Source organism: Chrysemys picta, chromosome 4 (genome assembly GCF_011386835.1).
Source record: "Chrysemys picta bellii isolate R12L10 chromosome 4, ASM1138683v2, whole genome shotgun sequence".
Lineage (NCBI taxonomy): Eukaryota > Metazoa > Chordata > Testudines > Emydidae > Chrysemys > Chrysemys picta.
In genome coordinates, this window is record NC_088794.1 from 84,024,639 (window position 1) to 84,044,766 (window position 20,128).

General features: G+C 45.1%; 2 protein-coding genes across 55 annotated transcripts in view; both read left to right on the forward strand.

Annotated features, from left to right (window-relative positions):
• The window catches only part of NR1H3 (nuclear receptor subfamily 1 group H member 3), a 51,416-nt gene extending 33,192 nt beyond the window's left edge, over positions 1-18,224 (forward strand). For all 5 annotated transcript variants that reach the window (XM_065595249.1, XM_065595250.1, XM_065595251.1 and 2 more), the window contains 3 exons: positions 10,715-10,828; positions 11,704-11,798; positions 16,154-18,224. In XM_065595249.1, the coding sequence (XP_065451321.1) occupies positions 10,715-10,828; positions 11,704-11,798; positions 16,154-16,300 (356 nt within the window). In that variant the 3' untranslated portion in view covers positions 16,301-18,224. The remainder of the gene's footprint in view (positions 1-10,714; positions 10,829-11,703; positions 11,799-16,153) is intronic.
• Positions 18,225-18,617: 393 nt separating this feature from the next.
• MADD (MAP kinase activating death domain) overlaps positions 18,618-20,128 on the forward strand; it is a 116,482-nt gene continuing 114,971 nt past the window's right edge. For 23 of the 50 annotated variants that reach the window (XM_065595161.1, XM_065595188.1, XM_065595170.1 and 20 more), the window contains exon 1: positions 18,892-19,037. The gene's annotated coding sequence lies outside the window, so the exon portion shown is untranslated. Of the gene's footprint in view, positions 19,038-20,128 lie in introns of all 50 variants that reach the window. The other 27 variants (XM_065595162.1, XM_065595168.1, XM_065595165.1 and 24 more) reach the window with 4 other exon arrangements.

Here is a 20,128-nt window from a genome sequence, read left to right on the forward strand (position 1 = left end):
CTGGGGCTTGATTATCCAGGTGCGGGGGGCAGGAGTGAGAGGACGGGACTAGGGAACATAGTCTGCCTTATTATCTGAAACTGGTGCTAAGTTGTTGGAGTGTGAGGCTGCTGTGCTACACAATGCTTGTGTCTCTCATGGAGACCTCTCTGGGAGATGCAGCTAGCATGGCCTTGGTAGGGCTAGTTTGTTTGAACATTCTGTGTTGTATTGGCTCAGGTTGGGAGCTGTAGGAGAGGTGACACTAGGATGGCTATACAGTGACACTAGGATGGTGGTGGTGAAGTGAACTTTATGCAGTAGCTCGTGGTTCAATTTGAGACATTAGGAGACCCGTGTGAGGTGCAAAGTACTACAGAACTGTCATTGTTACTCTGTGGCTTCAAATACTTTAAAGGCTGGGTATTTCAGAAATGCTGATCATCATTAACTCCAGTTGAAGCCAATAGGAGCGGAGAGCGCTAGTCATTTCTGAAAAGTCAAGCTTTCAGCTGTCCATCCCCTGATTTTGTATCTCAGGAGTATCTGCCCTTAACTTGTACCTGTTGCTGAGGCCTGTATGTGGAAGTTACCCCTCAGTATGTCTAAGAATTTCCCTTTATGCTCTTGGGGTGCTCCCGAAGACTGTTGGTTCTGGGGATTTTGATTTGACTCATCCATGAGGGCTTCTGCTAGTTTGCCAATGGCAAACTATAGTGCTTGCAAGATTTACTGAGAGTCTATGTAAACAGGTCATCATCAGCATCCTGTCAGAGATGGATTTTATGATGTTTTCTATAATCCTATCCATGTACATGATGACCAGACTAAAAAAGTTAGCAGGTCCTGCTCCTGAAGGCCTTACTATCTAAGGGTTCTGAATAAGATGGTCCTTAAACTTACCCCCTAAGGGCAATATTGTGGACTTCTGTTCTTGCCCTTCTTTTGTAGCTTCCTCATTGCCCTTCATCCTCTTCCTCCGCTGGCGATTGCTGCCCCCTATTCAGTCCTGTTTCCCAAGTGGCTCATTTCAAACCCTTGGCTATAACTAGGAGTAACGGAATGAAATTAGGAAAACTTTCCTGACATTCAGACTACTTTTTCCCTATCAGAAGATGTATTGCTCAATGGAATCATCTCCTATGGGCTATAATGGGAGTCCTATTGCTTGAATATCGATAGTGGCAAATCTCTCCCCCACCAATCACCTTCCAACACACCACTTTATTTGCATATGGCCAGAAGATTATGCCCAATCCTGTAGGACTCAGTTCTGGAGACAGTGGTCCATGGGGCTTAACTACTGCAATCCTTTATATCTATGAACAAAGACACGCTCTGAAAAAATCTCTAGCTAATTCAGAATGTAGCAGTGATTCTGCTCAGTATTACAGGTTGCCAGGAACAGATCACCCCGGAATGCACTCTCGGCTCTGGCACCCCAATAAAACTGTGTTCTGATGTTCTGATTTCCAAAGCCCTGTGTGCACAGTTGATTGATTGATTTAAATCAATTTTGATAATGATTTATATCAGCAAGCAGGAAACCTTGATTTAAATAATAGATTTTAATCATGTTTTGCATTTGTACTTTTTAGTTATCCCAAAGAAATTTAGTGTAAAGGCAACTAAATATAGCCTTTACACTAAATTTGGTGCTTCTCCTTGCTAACCCAAGGGATACACTGTAAAGCAGGCGTTCTCAACCTTTTTCTTTCTGAGCCTCCTCCCCAACCCCCCACATGCTATAAAAACTCCTCGGCCCACCTGTGCCACAACAACTGGTTTTCTGCATATAAAAGCCAGGGTTGCCATTAAGGGGTAGCAAGCAGTGCAGTTGCCCAGGGCCCCATACCCCAGTTGCTCAGGCTTATGCTTCAGCTCCAGGTGGTGGGGCTCAGGGCCCCAGGCTTCAGCCCCATGCAGTGGGGCTTCGGCTTTCTGCTCTGGGCCCCAGCGAGTCTAACTCTGGTCCTGCTTGGCAGGCCCCAGGCCACTGGTTGAGAACTACTGCTATAAGCTATATAAATGCATATTATATGAAGTTACATTTATTCATATTTTTAATTTTTACATTTTTTATTATTTTAAAAAAGATGCAAGATGCATTTCTTATTTACTAGATGATTATTAATTGTTTACTTATGATTTGTGTCAAGCTCTATTTGGATGGAAATTCAAATTTAATTACAAATACACCATTTTTTTTTTTAAATTTAGTTTATTAAATTTAATGACCTTAAGTATGCTGGAAATAAGGAAAAGTATTAAAGTTTATCAAAACCCATTTTGCTTTTAAAAACTAATTAAACAAAGGAAGAATTATCTGTAGTTAATTGAAATAATTACTGGTCACCAAGTCCTTCAAGACTTTAGAACTAGTAGATTTTATCCTCTCACACCTAGTTTTTATTCATAGATTGGAAGAGGAAAACAAACTTTCCTACTTTTTCTTAAATTTTCAATTTTAACTGGTCATTGAACAGAATAAATTTGAAGTGAAGAAAATATTCGCTCTATATTTGCAGAAGAAGTTACTGCTGTCAAAAGCTGGTTTAGCATTCAGCAAACTCTGGTTCTGGGTTCTTACCATCAAGTCAGTAGTTTGACTTTCTTTAAAACTTGGTAGCAAATATGAACTGCTTTGTTTTTAATTTAAAGGATTTTTGTAAATAATACATTTATGCCTTCCCATAGGTTGTCAATTTCACATTTAATTTTAAATTAGATATATTTTTTAAATGAACCTGTATTTAATTTAAATTAGAAAGAATCTGATTTTGATAGATTAAAAAACGATCTCCCCCCCCAATCTTGTTGAAATAGGATTAGCCCTAGTTATCTGAGAGATTCTCTCTGTCCCTCCCTGACCACAACCTTCCCACACCAGATATGTTCAACTAGAATAAAAACCTTGTCAAATAGCATGAAACTTGTGCTTGTGGACGACTAACCTTTATCTGAGCTGGACTGAAACAAGGGAACTCACTGCCAAATGCAGTTAGAATGACCACTATTTTTGCATTTGGTGCTAAATGCAACCCCCCCCCACCCCCAAACCCTCATCACTTCTCTCTAGCCTGTCTGCAGTGGTACCCCTATTTATACCAACATGATCACGTTTGTACAGAACTAGAATGGAATTCTAGTATTCTAGGTGAGGGTGTACCATTGATTTATAAAAAAGCTGTTATAATAATTTCAGCATTACTTTCTATTCCATTCCTTATGCATCCAAACATTTGTTTATTTTTGGCTGGTGCACACTGAGCAGAAATCTTCATTGACCTGTTCACAGTGAATCCAGCAGTGTGTATAAGTCATTCAGATAATTCTTTCCAACTTGGACTTGTCAACAGTGCATGTCATATGCCATTGCGTGTTTGTCTAGCTTTGTTAGGACCTATTTATTCCTATTCTTTGTTTTCTGTATCTTAGCCAGTTTGAGCCATGACATAAAAACTTTGCCTTTCGCCGCATGTGTTAATTTCCGTTATAACGTCTTGTGAGGGACTTTGACAAAGGCTGATTTGAAAGAGGAAGTCAATTATATCAGTTGGCACTCTCTTTAGCTATTATTTTGAAGACACACTCGATCTCTAGTTCATACCTCTTGGAGTTATTTTTTCAGGCTGTTTGAACATTCAGATGGATAGGAGCTGCATTCAGTGCATGTTATCAAGCTTTTGCTTGAGACCATGAGGGCTTGAAACTTTTTAAATGAAAGCTGAAATTCTGATCTTGTAATGTAACTCCACAAGCTGGGGACTACACCACTGTAATAAAACGGCCTTTGGACACTACTGAGAGGATCAATTCAGGACAAATTGTTTAGAGCAGGGCAGTTACAGCCCAAGGCTGGGGATCCTTTGCACATCAAACCAGCCAAACAGAGAGGACTTCGGTTTTACCCCCCTGGCTAACCAGAAGTCATACAAGCAATTCCCTTAGACACTCCAGTTTCCCAGTATCACCACTAGCACTGCTCCTTATGGGGATGAATGGTTATGAAAACCAATACGCCAGTAAAAGAAAAAAGGTTCTCCCGATCCCAAAGGACCAAGCCCCTGACCCTGGTCAATATACAAGTCAAATCTTACCCACAAATCACACTGTTGCCAATCCTTTAGAATCTAAAATCAAAAGGTTTATTCATAAAAAGAAAGAAATATAGTTGAGAGTTAAAATTGGTTAAATGGAATCAAATACATACAACAATTGCAAAGTTCTTAGTTCAGGCTTGTTTCAGGCTTGATGGGATTACTGCTGATTTAAATAAATCAAGTTTCTGGAGTACAAACATCCCAGCTTGGATGGGTCGTTCTGTCGTTTGTTCAGAGCTTCAGTTTCAAGCACAGTTCCTCCAGAGGTCAGAAGCAGGATTGAAGATAAGATGGAGGGGATGCAGCTGCCTTTTATAGTCTCTTGCCATGCGGCCTGTGCTTCCTTTGTTTCAAACTCAAGCTGCCCAGCACATGGCTTGAAAGCCTCAGAGTTCTCTCCATAGGCATGTCCCTGCATGCCTTGCTGAATCATAAGGTATATCTGCCTTCTCTCAATGGGTCAGTTGTATAGCTGATGGTCCTAAATGGGCCATCAAGCAGGCTAGGCAGTGCTGATGCCAAACTGTCTGGGGTGTCACCCAGAAGCATAGCACAAGTTTGAAATACAGGCAGTATAGAGCCAATACTTATAACTTTAAATACAAAAATGATACATGCATACAAATAGCATAATCATAACTAGCAAATTATAACCTTTTCATAGACACCTTACTTGACCTCCTTTATACAAGATTTGGTGCCACTACAGGACCTTGGTTGCAACAATGATCTCTATCGTCACAGTTCATGTCAATAACGTCACATCTAGGCCTAGTGCATTAATCCCACTCAGCCATCTAGGCTGTTGATATTTTGTTCTAGTACCTACTTTTTTGACACCTCAGTTTTTGAGTGTGCCTCATTTTTATTACTTGGAAAGAGTAGATCCAAGGGTTCCTTCCTTGGTGAAGACTAATGTGGAGAAAACTAGTTTTTCTGCAGTATCTTAGGCACTGCAGTTGTTCCCATCATTCTCTGATGGTCCAGCAGATATATTAGTCCTCATTTCCATCATACTTATGGTAGTTTGTTCCTTTCTATTGGCTTTATTTGGGTTGGATTTCCATTCCCGGAGGCTGAGTGGCTGGAATAACCTCTTGAACTTGGCCACTTGAGTGGCCGCTTAGTCTAAGGATTTTAATTTCTTCATTTTTGCTTTAGGGCCTGTTTGACTTACTTGGTTCAAGTTTCTATTTTTTAAATCTCACTTTCTAATAGTGAGTGGCATCATAGTAATTGGTAAATTCTTCAGCCTCCCCTGGCAACGTTGAACTTAATCATATTGTGGTTACTAACTTTAGTGTGGATGGAATTATTTAACAACTCCAGTTATTCCTTTTGGGAGTGATGGGAAATTACTCATCAACCCTGATCCCATTCCCTTGTGGAGTCCTGAGGGATCAGTTCCATTAACTTTGTTCAGTGAAATAAGACAGAGTGGGCTGAGGTATCATCATTCACTGAGAATGCCGAGGGATCTATTGCTGTATCTTTAAGGCCCTACTTGAACTGCAGGATGATTGTCCAAAAATTGTGGCTAACTTGTGGATAAGCCATGAGGGGGGAGGAGAGGGGGAAATTGCAGAAAATAATGGATAATTATAATTATTTGCAGTAATAAGGTCCATTACTTTTCTGCTGTTGACCATCCAGGGCTGAGAGCAGGGGCTCCTGCTATCGGCCGCCCAGGGCTGACAGCTGTGGCTTGTGCTGTCAGCCCTGCATACGATGGAGAATCCCACTGTCGAAATTGCAATGGAAGCTTAATACAGTAACTCCTCACTTTAATGTTGTCCCAGTTAATGTTGTTTCCTTGCTGATCAATTAGGGAACATGCTCGTTTAAAGTTGCACAATGCTCCCTTATAACGTTGCTTGGCAGCCGCCTGCTTTGTCCACCACTTGCAGAAAGAGCTGCCCATTGGAGCTAGCTGGTGGGGGCTTGGAACCAGGGTGGACCAGCAGCCTCCCCATCAGCTCCCCTAAATTTCCTCTGCGGCAGCTGCCTAGCAGGCTATCAATTGCTGTGCAGTTCAGCTGTCCCTCCCCCAGTGCCCTGTGCTGCTCCTGCCCTCTGCCTTGGAGCTTGTCCCAGGAGCCTCCTGGGGGTGGGGGAGGGGGAGGAGGGGAAAGGATGCTGATGTCAGGATGTCTCTCTCCCCCCATTCCTGCCCCCCATCTCCACAGATGGGGGGGGGGGAGAAGGACATGACAGGGCTCAGGATTGAGCAAGGTTGCTGGCAGCAGCTGCTGTCTCAAGTTGCTGATCTACTTTAAAAGGCAGTGTACTTAGTGGGGTCAGTGTACTTAAAGGGGCAATGTCTCTCTCTCTCTCTCTCTCTCTCTCTCTCTCTCTCTGCCATGCTGTGTCTCCTCCCTCCATTTCTGCTGCCTTGTAGAGTGTGAGGTTACATTAACAACAATGTGTTAACCCTTGAGGGCTCAGCTGAGTGCTACTTCATCATTTAGCAGTAAGGCATTCCTTGGGAAATATCCCACCCTCTGCCTCCATCCCCTCAACCAAGCTTCATAATCATCATTGCTGTGTACAATATTAAATTGTTTAAAACGTATACTGTGTGTGTATGTATGTATATATAGTCTTGTCTGGCAAAAAAAAATTTCCCTGGAACCTAACCCCCCCCCCATTTATGTTAATTCTTATGGGGAAATTGGATTAGCTTAACATCATTTTGCTTAAACTACAATGTTAAGTGAGGAGTTACTGTACATCCTGCAAATTCTTAGCAGGCATAGGGGACAGCTTTCTGATTCAGAAAGTTGAGGAAACAACTAGGGGGTCATCTATTTTAGATCTGGTTTTGACCGACAGGGCTGAATTAGTTGCAGATGTGAAGGTGATTTGGAACTGATCGAATTAGGGCTGTCAAGTGATTAAAAAATTAATTGTGGAATTAAACAATAGAATACCATTTATTGACATGTATTTGGATGTTTTCTACATTTTCAAGTATGTTGATTTCAGTTATACCACAGAATACAAAGTGCACAGTGCTCACTTTATATTTTGATTACAAATATCTGCACTGTAAAAAATAGTATTTTTCAATTCACCTAATACAAGTACTGTAGTACAATCTCTTTATCATGAAAGTTGAACTTACAAATGTAGAATTATGCACAAAAAACCTGCATTCAAAAATAAAACAAAGTTCAATTTCTTGTTCAGCCAATCCCTCAGACAAACAAGTTTGTTTACATTTGCAGGAAATAATGCTGCCCGCTTCTTGTTTACATTGTCACCTGAAAGTGAGAAGAGGCGTTCACATGGCACTGTTGTAGTTGGCATTGCAAGATATTTACATGCCAGATGTACTAAAGATTCATATGTCCCTTCATGCTTCAACCACCATTCTAGAGGATATGAATCCATGTTGATGACTCTCATTAAAAAAAGTGTTGTTATAGGAAAGGAGAGCTGCTTCAGTCTTCACAAAAAATAACATGTGACTGGATGACTAGAGAAGTTACCATAGACAATCAAGGGGAAGGGATGCAGATCAGGATAAGTAAAGAACATGTCAAATATTCTGATTTGAATGGATTAAAATCAGTGGGGCCGGATGCTATTTACCTGAGAGTACTGAAAGAATTAGCTGAAGATATCTCAGAACTACTGGCAATAATTAAGGCTGTGTGTCTGTCACAGAAGTCACAGATTCCCTGACCTCTGTGACTTCTACAGTGGCTAGTGCAGCTGGCTCCATGCACCGCCCCCGCAGCTCCCACTGGCTGTGGTTCCTTGCCAATGGGAGCTGTGGAGCTGGTGCTCATGGCAGGGGCAGCACACGGAGGCTCCCTGGCCTTCCCTTCCCCTAGGAGCTGCAGGGACATGCTGGCCGCTTCTGGGAAGCTGCGCAGAGCTGGGTAGGGAGCCTGCCAGCCCTCCCAACCCTCTCTTCTCTCCCCCAGCCCCCCCCCAGCATGGGTCCCGGGCTATGTGCTGTCAACCGTCAACACCCCCCCCCCCCCCCCCCCCCCCCCCCCCCCCGCAGCCCCCGGCCCAAGTTTTAGTTAGGGGTATATAGTACAAGTCACGGACAGGTCACAGCCTGCAAAGTTTTGTTTACTGCCTGTGACCTGTCCATGACTTTTACTAATAATACCCGTGACTTAGCAATAATATTTACAAAATCATGGATGAGAGGAGAGGTCCTGGGAGACTGGGGCTAATGTAGTGCCCATCTTTAAAAAGGGGAAAAAGGAGGAGCGAGGGCACTATAGGCCAGTCGGCCTGATTTAAATACCTGGGAAGCTACTAGAGCAATGTTTAAAACATTCAGTTTGCAAATACCTGGAGGATGAAGGGGTAATCACTAGCAGCCAACATGGATTTACCAAAAACAAGTCATGCTAAACCAGTTTGATTTCCTTCTTTGACAGGGTAACTGATGGATAGGGGGAAATGCAGTGGACATAATATACCTGGACTTCAGCAAGGCTTTTGACACAGTTCCACATGACAGTCCACATTTCTACAGCTTGCTTATCAGACTCAACTGAACTACCATTAAGTGGATACATAATTGGTTAAACAACTGTAAACCAAGAGTAACTATTAATGGAATGATGTTGGATTGAAGGGAGGTCTCAAGTGGGGTTCCACAGGGTTCTGTTCTGGGTCTGGTCTTGTTTAACATCTTTATTAATTACCTGGATGGTAGGTATAGAGAGCATACTAATAGAGTTTGCAGATGACAAAGCTAGGGGGTGTTGTCAATATGTAGGAGGATAGAGCTAAAATTCAGAGGGATCTTGATAAATTGGAGAACTGGGCTACAGCCACCAAAATTAAATTCAACAAATAAATGTAAGGTGCTACATTTAGGGAAGAAAAACTAAATGTACAAATAGAGAATGGGGGAAAACTGACTTGGCAGCAGCACTGCTGAGAAGGATCTGGGAGTTGTGGTGGATCACAACCTCAACATGAGTCAGCAATGCTATGCTGTTGAGGGGAGAAAAAAAAAAAAAACAACCCATGCAAATACAATTTTAGGTTGCATTACCAGAGGCATATCATGCGAGTCATGGGAAGCGATAGTACCACTCTACTTGGCACTGGTTAGAGCTCAGCTGGAGTACTGTGTCCAGTTTTGGTCACCAGTGTATAGAAAGGAGGTAGAAAACCTGGAAAGGATCCAGGGGTGAGTGACAAAGATGATCAAAGGGATGGAATGCAAGCCATATGAGCAAAGGCTGAAGGAACTGGGTATGTTCAGTTTGGAAAAGAAGAGATATGATAGCAGTCTTCAGATACTTGAAAGACTGCCATAAGAAGATGGAGAAAAGTTATTTTATTTTATGCCAGAGGGCAGGACAAGAGGCAGTGGGTTCAAACTACAGCATAGCAGATTTAGATTAAATCTCAGGAAAAACTTCCTAATGGAATAGACTGCCTCAGGAGGTTGTGGAAGCTCCTTCACTTCCTTTTCAAAAGGAGGCCGGATAGCCATCTGTCTTGATTGATTTAGACAATAGATCCTGCATCTTGGCAGGGGGCTGGACTAGATGAACCTTACGGTCCCTATGGTTCTATTGCAGGATCCACAATATCATGAATTTAGGGCCTTATGTATCTTTAAAAAATTTTTATTTTTATGTTGAATAGCAAACCATTCCATCTTAAACCCATTATGGGATGAGAGACTAGGGAAAATAGTGTGAGATTTATGAAATGGGATTGGATTCAAGGTAGGTGGCTTCTAGGTATGTATTTAAGGGGTTTATGGTAGGGAGCTGGAGTGGAAGAGGTTTTTTTGTTTTTAAAATAGAAACACGTAGGCACTTGGCTTTTTGACAGATTTTTGGTGTAACTGATATGATTCTTTCATTTTAGCAATTACCTGTTAAGGTGTCCAGAGGTATTTAAGCCTTTGTGGTATCATGTACCAATTACTACTGTTGGGGTCTGTGATGGGATAGTATGCTACACCCCTGCATCATCCACAAACAGACCACACTGAGGCCTTCTTGCTTGTAAAACTACATAATGGTGTTGACAGTGTATTAATCCCTCCACCAATACATAGTAGTTTCTCCACACCTTTACACATTGTATCTCAACTTTCTAACCCCTTCTCCAGTAGGAGCAGAGCTAAGGCATCTACTCAGAGGACCCCCTTTGTTAAGCTCTCCTAGATTTCTGTTTCTCTCCTTTCCCACCCCAAGTACACCTTCCTGTGCCCTTTTAGACAGTTTCCCTGTTAATGGTCTAATTGGCTCACCATCCCCAATCTGGCCTGGTAATTGGGTACACCTCTGTTCCATTAGACCTTCTCCAAGGAACCTAATAGTGAGTAGAGTGCTGGCTCAAGTGCAGGTCCTCGGGACTCTGTTGCAGAGTCTGACACACGTTCCCCAGTAATGGAGCAGTATGAGGGAGGGACTCAATTTGCCATTGGCCCTGGAACATATTGGGGTAATGCAGATAAGGGAACAGTTTCTCCTGTGAGCTCTGCAGCAATGTGGGGACGGGCCCCACCTGCTCCCCAGATGGTCTTCCCCCCAGTAACTCACTGCAAGAAAACTGGAAGTCTCATCCAGGGTGGCTAGAGGCAGGGAGCAGTGGCCAATACTAATCCCTACACCCTTCTTTTCTGTTTTCTCTAGGCCTGCAGTTCGAGTTCATTAACCCTATCTTTGAGTTTTCAAAGGGAATGAATGACCTACAGCTCAACGATGCTGAATATGCACTTTTAATCGCCATCAACATTTTCTCTGCAGGTAAAAACCCAGGAAGGGGCCAGAGAGCAGTAGCACTGAATCAAAGGGAAGGAAGGATAGAGCAGATGTGGGGTCAGAAGCAGAGGAGGAGTGACAAGGGTATAGCAGAGGGGGCAGAATCCTAGTATGGGTGCTGTGGTAACACAATATCACATATGCTCTGAGAAATCATTATACTCAGACTCTTTGAGTTGCCCCCGTAATGAGGGGAATTCTCTACTGCTTCATGACCTGTACCAAATTAACTGAAATGTAGTCTGTAGTGTCTCTTCTAGCTAGAAACCATCAGTTTACTGTTTGGTGAATGCTCATGTTGTCCCTTGGTGTAGGGTAGTAGTGACATCTAGTGGTCAGTGAAAGGTATTTTGGAGTCTGTGCCCATTACAGCTTCTGAGTCATTAAAGTGCCACGCAGAGAAGTTATTAGATCAATCTTGTCTCTATTCTTTGAAAATTTATACTGTGAGGGAATAGATATTTTCCTATTTTTCATTATTTCTCCCAGTAACCCTCCTGCAAGAGAGAGTCTCCCATCCCTCCCTGAATGATCACAACCTCACATCTCCATTGGGACTGGAATGTGAGGCCCAGTGAGCTAGACCAGGCTGCCCTGGCTCTGATTTTACTTTGTGGCAGGAGGTTACAAAGTTACTCAATAACTTTCAAAATGTGGCTGATGAAGACAGACACAAGAAACTGATTCTCACAACTACTGCTGTCTTGCAGGAGGCATTTTGGCTGTATGCTATCTCATAGGGAGAGTACCGGACAAGACTCAGGGCTAGTCCAGGGATTAGGATTAGCTTTAGCCTGCGATGTCAAGACTGCCCAGGCTGCCTACAGCTACCTACTAATGTCTAACCTGTTTCTTGGCAGACCGACCAAATGTGCAGGATCAGTCCCTGGTGGAGAAACTGCAGCACACCTATGTAGAGGCCCTTCATTCTTACATTTGCATCCATAGACCAAATGTAAGTGCCTGGCTGAGTCCTGAAAAATGAATAAACACAAGTGTATGTGTGAGAGTTGATTTTATGATTGATATGCTCCTCTAATTCCCTACTCCCTGAATGAATCTTCTGCAGTCAGTGGTCATGCACCATTTCCTTCAGCTATTCCCCAATAGCCAGCAACCTTGTATCAGTCCCCTACAGGACCTCCGGGTAGAGGCTGGAGCTGGAGGAGTTTTGAGTAGAGCTGGGCAAAATGTTTTGGATGAATAGTTTGATGAAAAATGCACTTTCGGTTAACCAAAACTATTAATGAATTGGGTGAAATTTGGCAAGTAGTTTAGGTCAGAAATTTTTTTGAGAAATCATAAAATCATGGAAATGTAGGTCTAGAAGGGTCCTTGAGTGGTCATCTAGTCCAGCCCTCTGCATTGTGGCAGGACCAAATAAACCTAGACCACAGGCATCATACCTGTTCTTGAAACCTCCAATGATGGGGATTCCACAATCTCCCTTGGAAGCCTAGTCCTATGATTTATCTATCTTTTTATAGTTAGAAAGGATTTCCTAATATCTAACCTAAATTGCTATTCCTAAAGATTAAGCCCATTACTTCTTAGCCTACTTTCAGGTGACAGTCTAGAACAGCCCTTAACATACAGTATTTGAAAAACCTGTTATCAGGTCTCCACTCCATCTCCCCCAGCCCTGATGGAGAATGCCAAGCTTTTTTTAGCCTTTCCTCACAGGTCAGGTTTTCTAAACTATTTATCATTTTTGTTGCTCTCCTCTGGACTCTCCAGTTTACCACATCTTTCCTAAAGTGGTGCACACAGAACTGGACTCAGTATACCAGCTGAGGCCTCACCAGTGCAGAGTAGAGCAAGTTACCTACCTTTTATGACATACAACACTCCTGTTAATACACCCCAGAATACTAGCCTTTTTCCACAACTCCATCACATTGTTGTTTCATATTCAGTTTGAGAGACACTATAACCCCCAGATTCAGTTAATTCCTTAATACCCTAGGATGAATTTCATTAGGTCTTGCCGTCTTTAATACATCTAACTTATCTAAATATTATTTAACTTATTCTTTCCCTGTCTTGGCATGTATTCTTCCCCCTTGTTAAGTATCTGGTCACCATTAATCTTTCCAGTGAAGTCTGAAGCAAAATAGGCATTAAACACCTCAATCTTCTTAATGCATGTTATTTGCTCTCCTTCCCTGCTAAGTGGTGGACCTACACTTCCCTTTCTCTTGCTCTTAATGTATTCATAAAACCTCTTCTTACTGCTTTTTGTGTTCTTTGCTACATGTAACTCATTTGTGCCTTCATCTTTGACTTTGTCCCTACATACTTGCTCTAATCTTTTTGCGCATCCTTAGAAATTTATTCATGTTTCCACATTTTGTAGGATTCCTCTTTGGTTTTAAGTTCGTTAGAGAGCTCCTGGTGAAGCCATATTGGTCTCTGTGACAGAGGGCACTCACTTCTCATGAGCACCTCTAATTGGCTAGGTGTGATGCTGCAATCTTGTTTTCTCCTAGCACCCACTGTACATTGTCAACCTCATTCGGGGTCTGCAGTGGCTCAGTCCTCCAACCAAATCACATAGTCAATATAAATGAGCCAAGATATCCCTTCCAGGGTAACGAGTTTAAACACACTGTCAACCCTCATGTGGGTCTTCAGCCCTGTTTCTGGGCCCCTTAACAATCAGGCTTCTCAACAGGCTTTGTCCCTTTCTCAGGGCTTTTGCTACTTCTCTAGTGGGAAAACCCAGGTTTTCCCATTAGCCAAATCCCAACCCAGGGACCCTGTAAACAGCACCCATATACTGCTTCCTCCAGGTTGCTGCTACTATTTCCTGGGCATTTTCCCACATCGCCCTTTCCTTTCACCCATTACCTTAAGGTTACAGTTGTCAGGTCCTCTTGTTCTCAGGGCCAGTAAATCAGACTATTGAGTGCCTCTTATTTATTTTATTTTATTATATTATATTCCCTTCCAGTCCTAGCTAGGAACTGACCTGCTCAGTTCTGCTGCCTGCAGTTCCTTTTATCTGAGGCTGCTGTGCTCCGATTGGCTGCTTCTGCGCAGCCTTTCTAGGCAGTCCTGGAGGACCCACCTTTGCTGCTCCTTTCCTGGCTGGGGTATGATAGGACCACAAAGCCTCCAGCAGGGGGCCTTAAAGGGCCAGGCATACCACATAACAGCCTCTTACTAGTCTTTATATCTTTCTTGTATTGGGATAGTTTGCTATTGTGCCTTTAATATTGTCTCTGAGAAACTGACAGCTTTCCTGAGCTCCTTTTTGCCTTAGATTTTCTTCCTATGGCACCTTACCTACCAGTTTTCTGAGTTTGTTAAAGTCTGCTTTTTTAGGGTTACCATATTTTAAGTGTCCAAAAAGAGGACACTCCACGGGGCCCTGGCCCCGCCCCAACTCCGCCCCAGCCACGCCCCTTTCCCACCCCTGCTCCGCCCCCAACTCCACCCCCTCCCCTGAATGCTTCGCCCCCCCCGCCTCTCCCCGTCCCCTGCTTCCCGCGAACATCTGATTCGCGGGAAGCCTGAAGCAAGCAGGCAGCAGGTAAGCTGGGGCTGGGGCGGGGGGGCACGAGGAGGCGCAGCCCAGTCCAGGCTCCCTTTGGTGGCCGGCCGGCCCAGGCCAAGAGGCTCTGGCCCTGGCGTCTCCCGCCCGGCTCAGCTCGGGCCCTAGGGCACCGGCCCCCAGCCGAGCACCCCTGGCCCCGGCCCGGCCCCCAGCCGAGCACCGCCGGCCCGGCCCCCTGCCCCCAGCCGAGCACTGCCGGCCCCGCACCGCCGGCCCCGCCCCCACCGGCCCCCAGCCGAGCACCGCCGGCCCCTCCCTCCCTATTTTCCAGGACATGTCCGGCTTTTTGGGATTTTCTCCCGGACGGGGATTTGAGGCCCAAAAAGCCGGACATGTCCGGGAAAATCCGGACGTATGGTAACCCTATCTTTTTTGAAGTCCATTGTCTTTATTCTGCTGCTCTCATTCCTCTCCTCAGAATCATGAAATCTATCATTTCACAATCCCTTTCATTCAAGTTGACTTCATCCTTCAGATTCGCAACCAGTTCCTCCCTGTTGGTCAGAATCAAGTCTAAATTGGCTGTCCCACTGGTTACTGCCTCCACCTTCTGCAACAAGAAGTTGTCTCCAGTACATTTAAAGAACTTATTGGAAATTTTGTGTTTTTCTGTATTACTTTTCCAATAGATGTATGGTTAGTTAAAGTCCACCATTACTATGAGGTCTTTTGTTTTGGATATTTCTGTAATTTGTTCTAGAAATCTTTTACACCTCCTCCTCCGATTTGGTGGTCTATAGTAGACCCTTACCATGACATTGTCGGTTTTTCCCTTTTATCTTCACCCAGAGACTTTCAGCCTCCTTCTGGATCTCAGAACAAGTGCATTTTTAATGTATAATGCAATACCTCCTCCCTTTTTCCCCTGCTTTTCCTGCCTGAACAAGCTATACCCCTTTATATCAATATTCCAGTCATTAGATTTATCCTGCCAAATCTCAGTGATGACAATTAAGTAATAATTTGGCTTATGTACTAATATTTCCACTTCCTCCTATTTATTCTCTCTACTCCTTGAATATTTGTATCGACATCTAAGATGATGAGCAGATTCCTTTACTGTTTCCCCTCTTGTTGCTCCTATGAATTTATTGTAATTTTTCATTTTACCTTCAACGTCTAGCTCTCTGTTAAGATCACCTTTTGTTATATCCATCTGTAGGCTTATGTTACCTTCCCCCTCTGAACCTAGTTTAAATCTCTGCTCACTAGGTTGGTGAGTTGATGTCCAAAGATGCTCTTCCTCTTCCCAGCAGTCCTCCTTCCCAGAACAGCATCCCATGGTTGAGGAAGCCAAAGCCCTTCTGTCAACACCATCTCTGCAGCCACTTTTAGACTTTTCATTCTGAAACAGCTTTTCAGTCAACATTTAGTTAGATGTATTCTACAAGATGTGAAAAAATTGAAACAAAAATGGTTTCAGGTTGAACAAAACATTTTCATTCCACCCAAAATGATTTTTTCCTGTTTTTATTTTGGCCACCAACCTAAAATATCAGTTATTAGTTCAGCTATAGTTATTAACTCCCCCAGCCTATAATCCTGCACCATTCCCAGCAGCACCCTACTGGGAAATGCTGAGTCTGGAGTAGCTGTGATCTCCCCACACTGGTGCTCCTGTCCCATTCTGTACTGGGAGATGCTGGTATCGGAGGATGTGAGCTTGTGCTTTTAATGCATCCAGTAGGTGGTTTGTCTTGTGAGCAAGATTCTGGATTTACTTATGACTGTCTATTTGTGTGACCCTGCAGGACCATCTGATGTTCCCTCGGATGTTAATGAAACTGGTCAGTCTTCGGACTCTAAGCAGTGTCCACTCCGAACAAGTTTTTGCCCTTCGACTACAGGACAAGAAACTCCCCCCCCTGCTCTCAGAAATCTGGGATGTGCATGAGTGACTATGTGCTCCCAGGAAACTGACCTGCTGAAGTAAAACCACCTCCCATCCCTTGCTAACAAGAAGCCAGCCTCCCCTCTCCAAACCACTGAACTGGGGGGCTGGGCTGGGCAGTGCAGAGTGATGAGCCTGTGGTTTCTCTGATGTGATGAGACTGTGCATAAGGCATCTGGGAGAGATCAGATGTTTTTGTAATCTTTGATTTAGTGCCTCCTAGAAATGGGATCATGTGTGAAACGCCTGAAAATGCTAGAGATGAACATCCCACCCCAAATGTTTTTTCAACGTCTGTCTTTTTTCTAAGTACGTGTTCTGGGGTTTTGCCCCACCTTCCTTTCCCTTCTCATTGATTCTGAAAGTGAATTTGCAGAAACTTGTTAAATGTTCACCGAGCGCATCCTAGCCCCAAAGGCTTCCCCAGGGTTCTTAGGGGAAGTTTATGTCGATGTCCTGGGGGTTTTCTTGTATTCCCTGTATTTAAAGTTTCTATGATGTGCTGCCCTTCACAAAGATTCCCAGAGAAGAGGCTGTTGGTGGCATTCCCTCTTTGTGAAGCTTCATTTCTAGAGCTGTCCTTTCATTCTGGCCCTCCTTTGGCAAGTAGATCCCTGGAATGTGCAGTGCCATTTACTGAAAGTTATTCTGTGGACATCTTTTATGTACCATAGAGAAACCATGGATCATCTAGCTGGTTTTTTTTAATAAGGTTTCCTATCATTATAGTATCTTTTGGTTTGCTAGCAGGTGAAAGCAATGACTTTTTAAAAACCATGGAATAGATTTTATGTTGGGGTTTGTGGAGGAGAAGAAAGAGGAATGGAAGCATCAGTGTCTGGGCAGTAGAGGTGGTGGAAGTATATCGAGAACCACCAAAATGTTAGTATATTTAGTGGGTTCCAGTGAGAGTGAAGATTATCAGCTGGGGACTGAGAATGCACTATATTTATAGCATATTAGCAGGCATTGCCTAACCTATGGGCTGCACAACTCTCTCGGAACCCTGTCTGCAGGAATATTGAGCATAACCAGCTCTGTCCAAGTGTTCTCCCTTATGCTAAAGGTCTTTCCAAGTGTATGGTCATTTGTTAGTGATTAGTGGGATGTGGAGGTATCTCGGTATGATGAGTACACTCCTGCTCTTGTATATGAAACCGGGTTAAAAAAAGAACTAGATAACTTCATGGAGGATAGATCCATCAATGGCTGTTAGCCAGGGTGGGCAGCGATGTCCCTAGCCTCTGTTTGCTAGAAGCTGGGAATGGGTGACAAGGAATTGATCACTTGATGATTACCTGTTCTGTTCATTCCCTCTGGGGCACCTGGCACTGGCCACTGTTGGAAGACAGGATACTGGGCTAGATGGGCCTTTGGTCTGACCCAGTAACGCTGTTCTTATGTACTTCTTAAATCCTCTCCTTTCCACCTTGTGCATGGTAAGACTCACCAGTGATCCCTTGGTCCATAAGTATTTTAGTATTTAGAGCAATAATTTGTTTGACAAAACAGAAAAGTGTCATTGCAAAATGCGTTTCTCATTCTGCAAGAAACAACAAACAGTATTTGATCCCAGAGATGTAACCCCAAGTCCCCTGGTTTCATGTATTTTGTCTCTAACAGGGATCTATGTTTGCTTGCCCAGTGAGCATCCCGAGAGGCTGGGTTCACAAGGCTCATTGTTTTGGGCTGTGTATGTGAGCACCAGGCCTCTGTCAAGGGCTTTTTGTCCATTTTGCACTCAAGGTTGGTCCCTTGCCTCTAGCCTTCATTCTGCACCTTCGTAAAGCACTTGTAATAATCTGTAAAATAATCTGTTATTTTTTTATAACTTGTTGCAATTGCAAAATTTCTTGTTTAAATCTGTATTTTTAACTAATCTGTTTGAGAAATGTTAATGTTTATACAAAAGAATAAAGCCTAATACAGGATTTTTGACTAGCTATGATGGACCATATTTTAGGGCTGGCATAAAGTCTTAATCTTTTGAACCCCAAGATAATTATTAAAAAGGGGAAAACCCAGCAGGGAGGAGGAGGAAGAAGTGGTTGAGAATGAATGACAGTATGGCTCCAATTTAACTTCCTTCACCCTCTCCACATGCAGGATAAACCTCCTATGAGAATCCTCAGCTTGCTATACATCTTTCTGTGACCCATACACCGCTGCGATACAGAGGTGGCTCGGTGGGGGCCAATGCAGCACACGGAGACTACAGGACCCAGCATGCATATTCCATCTTGATTGGTACTGCCAGGGTCAGGGGAGAGCATTGCATGCTGGGATCTGTAGTCAAGTGACCCGCATCTCCCGCACGGGGAGGTGGGGGCTGCAGCCTGTTCTGGGCTATGCTCATTAAACCCCTTGCCTTCATTAGAACACGTAGCAAGCGCTGGCTGGCTCCCTCTCTTGCCCTAGGAGGTTCCCGGGGTCGCAGCGGGCGACTGACCTCCTCAGCTCCCTCCGTGCCCGACCGAGGCCGGTGCGCCGCGCAGCCTCCAGCGTCCCGCCTCTGCAGCGCCCCTGCGCCGTGCGGTGCTCAGGTGCGCTCCCCTCCGCCGTGCGCAAGTGGTTCGCTCCTCCCCCACCCCTCGGTGGTTCGCTCCGCTCCGCTCCGGGCTCTGGATGCGGAACTGGCCGCTCGGCTCAGAGCAGCAGGGGGCGGCGCCGGACGCGGCCTGTGGGGGCAGGTAGAGGCAGGCCCCGCTGCGGGGGCAGAGCTGACGGCTCGGGGGCTGCGTGTGGTAGGGGCTGGAGGAGCCGGGGGTGCGCGTTAAGGGCAGTGCGGGCCTGGTGTGGGCGGGCGGTGTGTGCCCTGGGGGCAGTGTGGGGTGGTGGGGAAGGGGCTGGGTACACTGGGAGTAGGGAGCAGTATGGGGTGATTGGGATGGGTGCATAGGGGAAGGGGGTGGGTACACTGGGAGCAGGGGGCAGTGTGGGGTGATTGGGATGGGTGCATAGGGGAAGGGGGTGGGTACACTGGGAGCAGGGGGCAGTGTGGGGTGATTGGGATGGGTGCATAGGGGAAGGGGGTGGGTACACTGGGAGCAGGGGGCAGTGTGGGGTGATTGGGATGAGTGCGTAGGGGAAGGGGGTGGGTACACAGGGAGCAGGGGGCAGTGTGGGGTGATTGGGATGAGTGCGTAGGGGAAGGGGGTGGGTACACAGGGAGCACTGTGGGGTGATTGGGATGAGTGCGTAGGGGAAGGGGGTGGGTACACTGGGAGCAGGGGGCAGTGTGGGGTGATTGGGATGAGTGCGTAGGGGAAGGGGGTGGGTACACTGGGAGCAGGGGGCAGTGTGGGGTGATTGGGATGAGTGCGTAGGGGAAGGGGGTGGGTACACAGGGAGCAGGGGGCACTGTGGGGTGATTGGGATGAGTGCGTAGGGGAAGGGGGTGGGTACACAGGGAGCAGGGAGCTGTGTGGCTTGAGAGATGTTTGGGGCTAGGAATCACTTGTCCTGTTTTCCTAAACAGCTGGCTGCTGCAGTGTTATTTCCCCTCCTCTCCTTCCCCTGCTGCATCTCCTCCTTCCCGTGAGTTGTCTGGGACTGAGCAGTGCAGCTGGGCTGTGCTACAGATCCCTTCCTTCCCCAGCCTTGCGCTGTAGTGATGCTCTCTCGTGATGGAGAATCCTTTGCAAGGTCACTGCAGGAGGGGGTAGAATGTCACTTAAGCTCCTCCAAGCTGTTGTGGACAGAGATTTCTATCAGTCTTTGCCCCAATCTGCTCTGGGCCCCAGGCACGTTATGTCAGAAGCCTAAAAGCACCCTGCAGCTCACACTCTGAGGTGGTAGAGTTATGTGGGGCCTGCTGTGCTGATGGGCAGCTTTG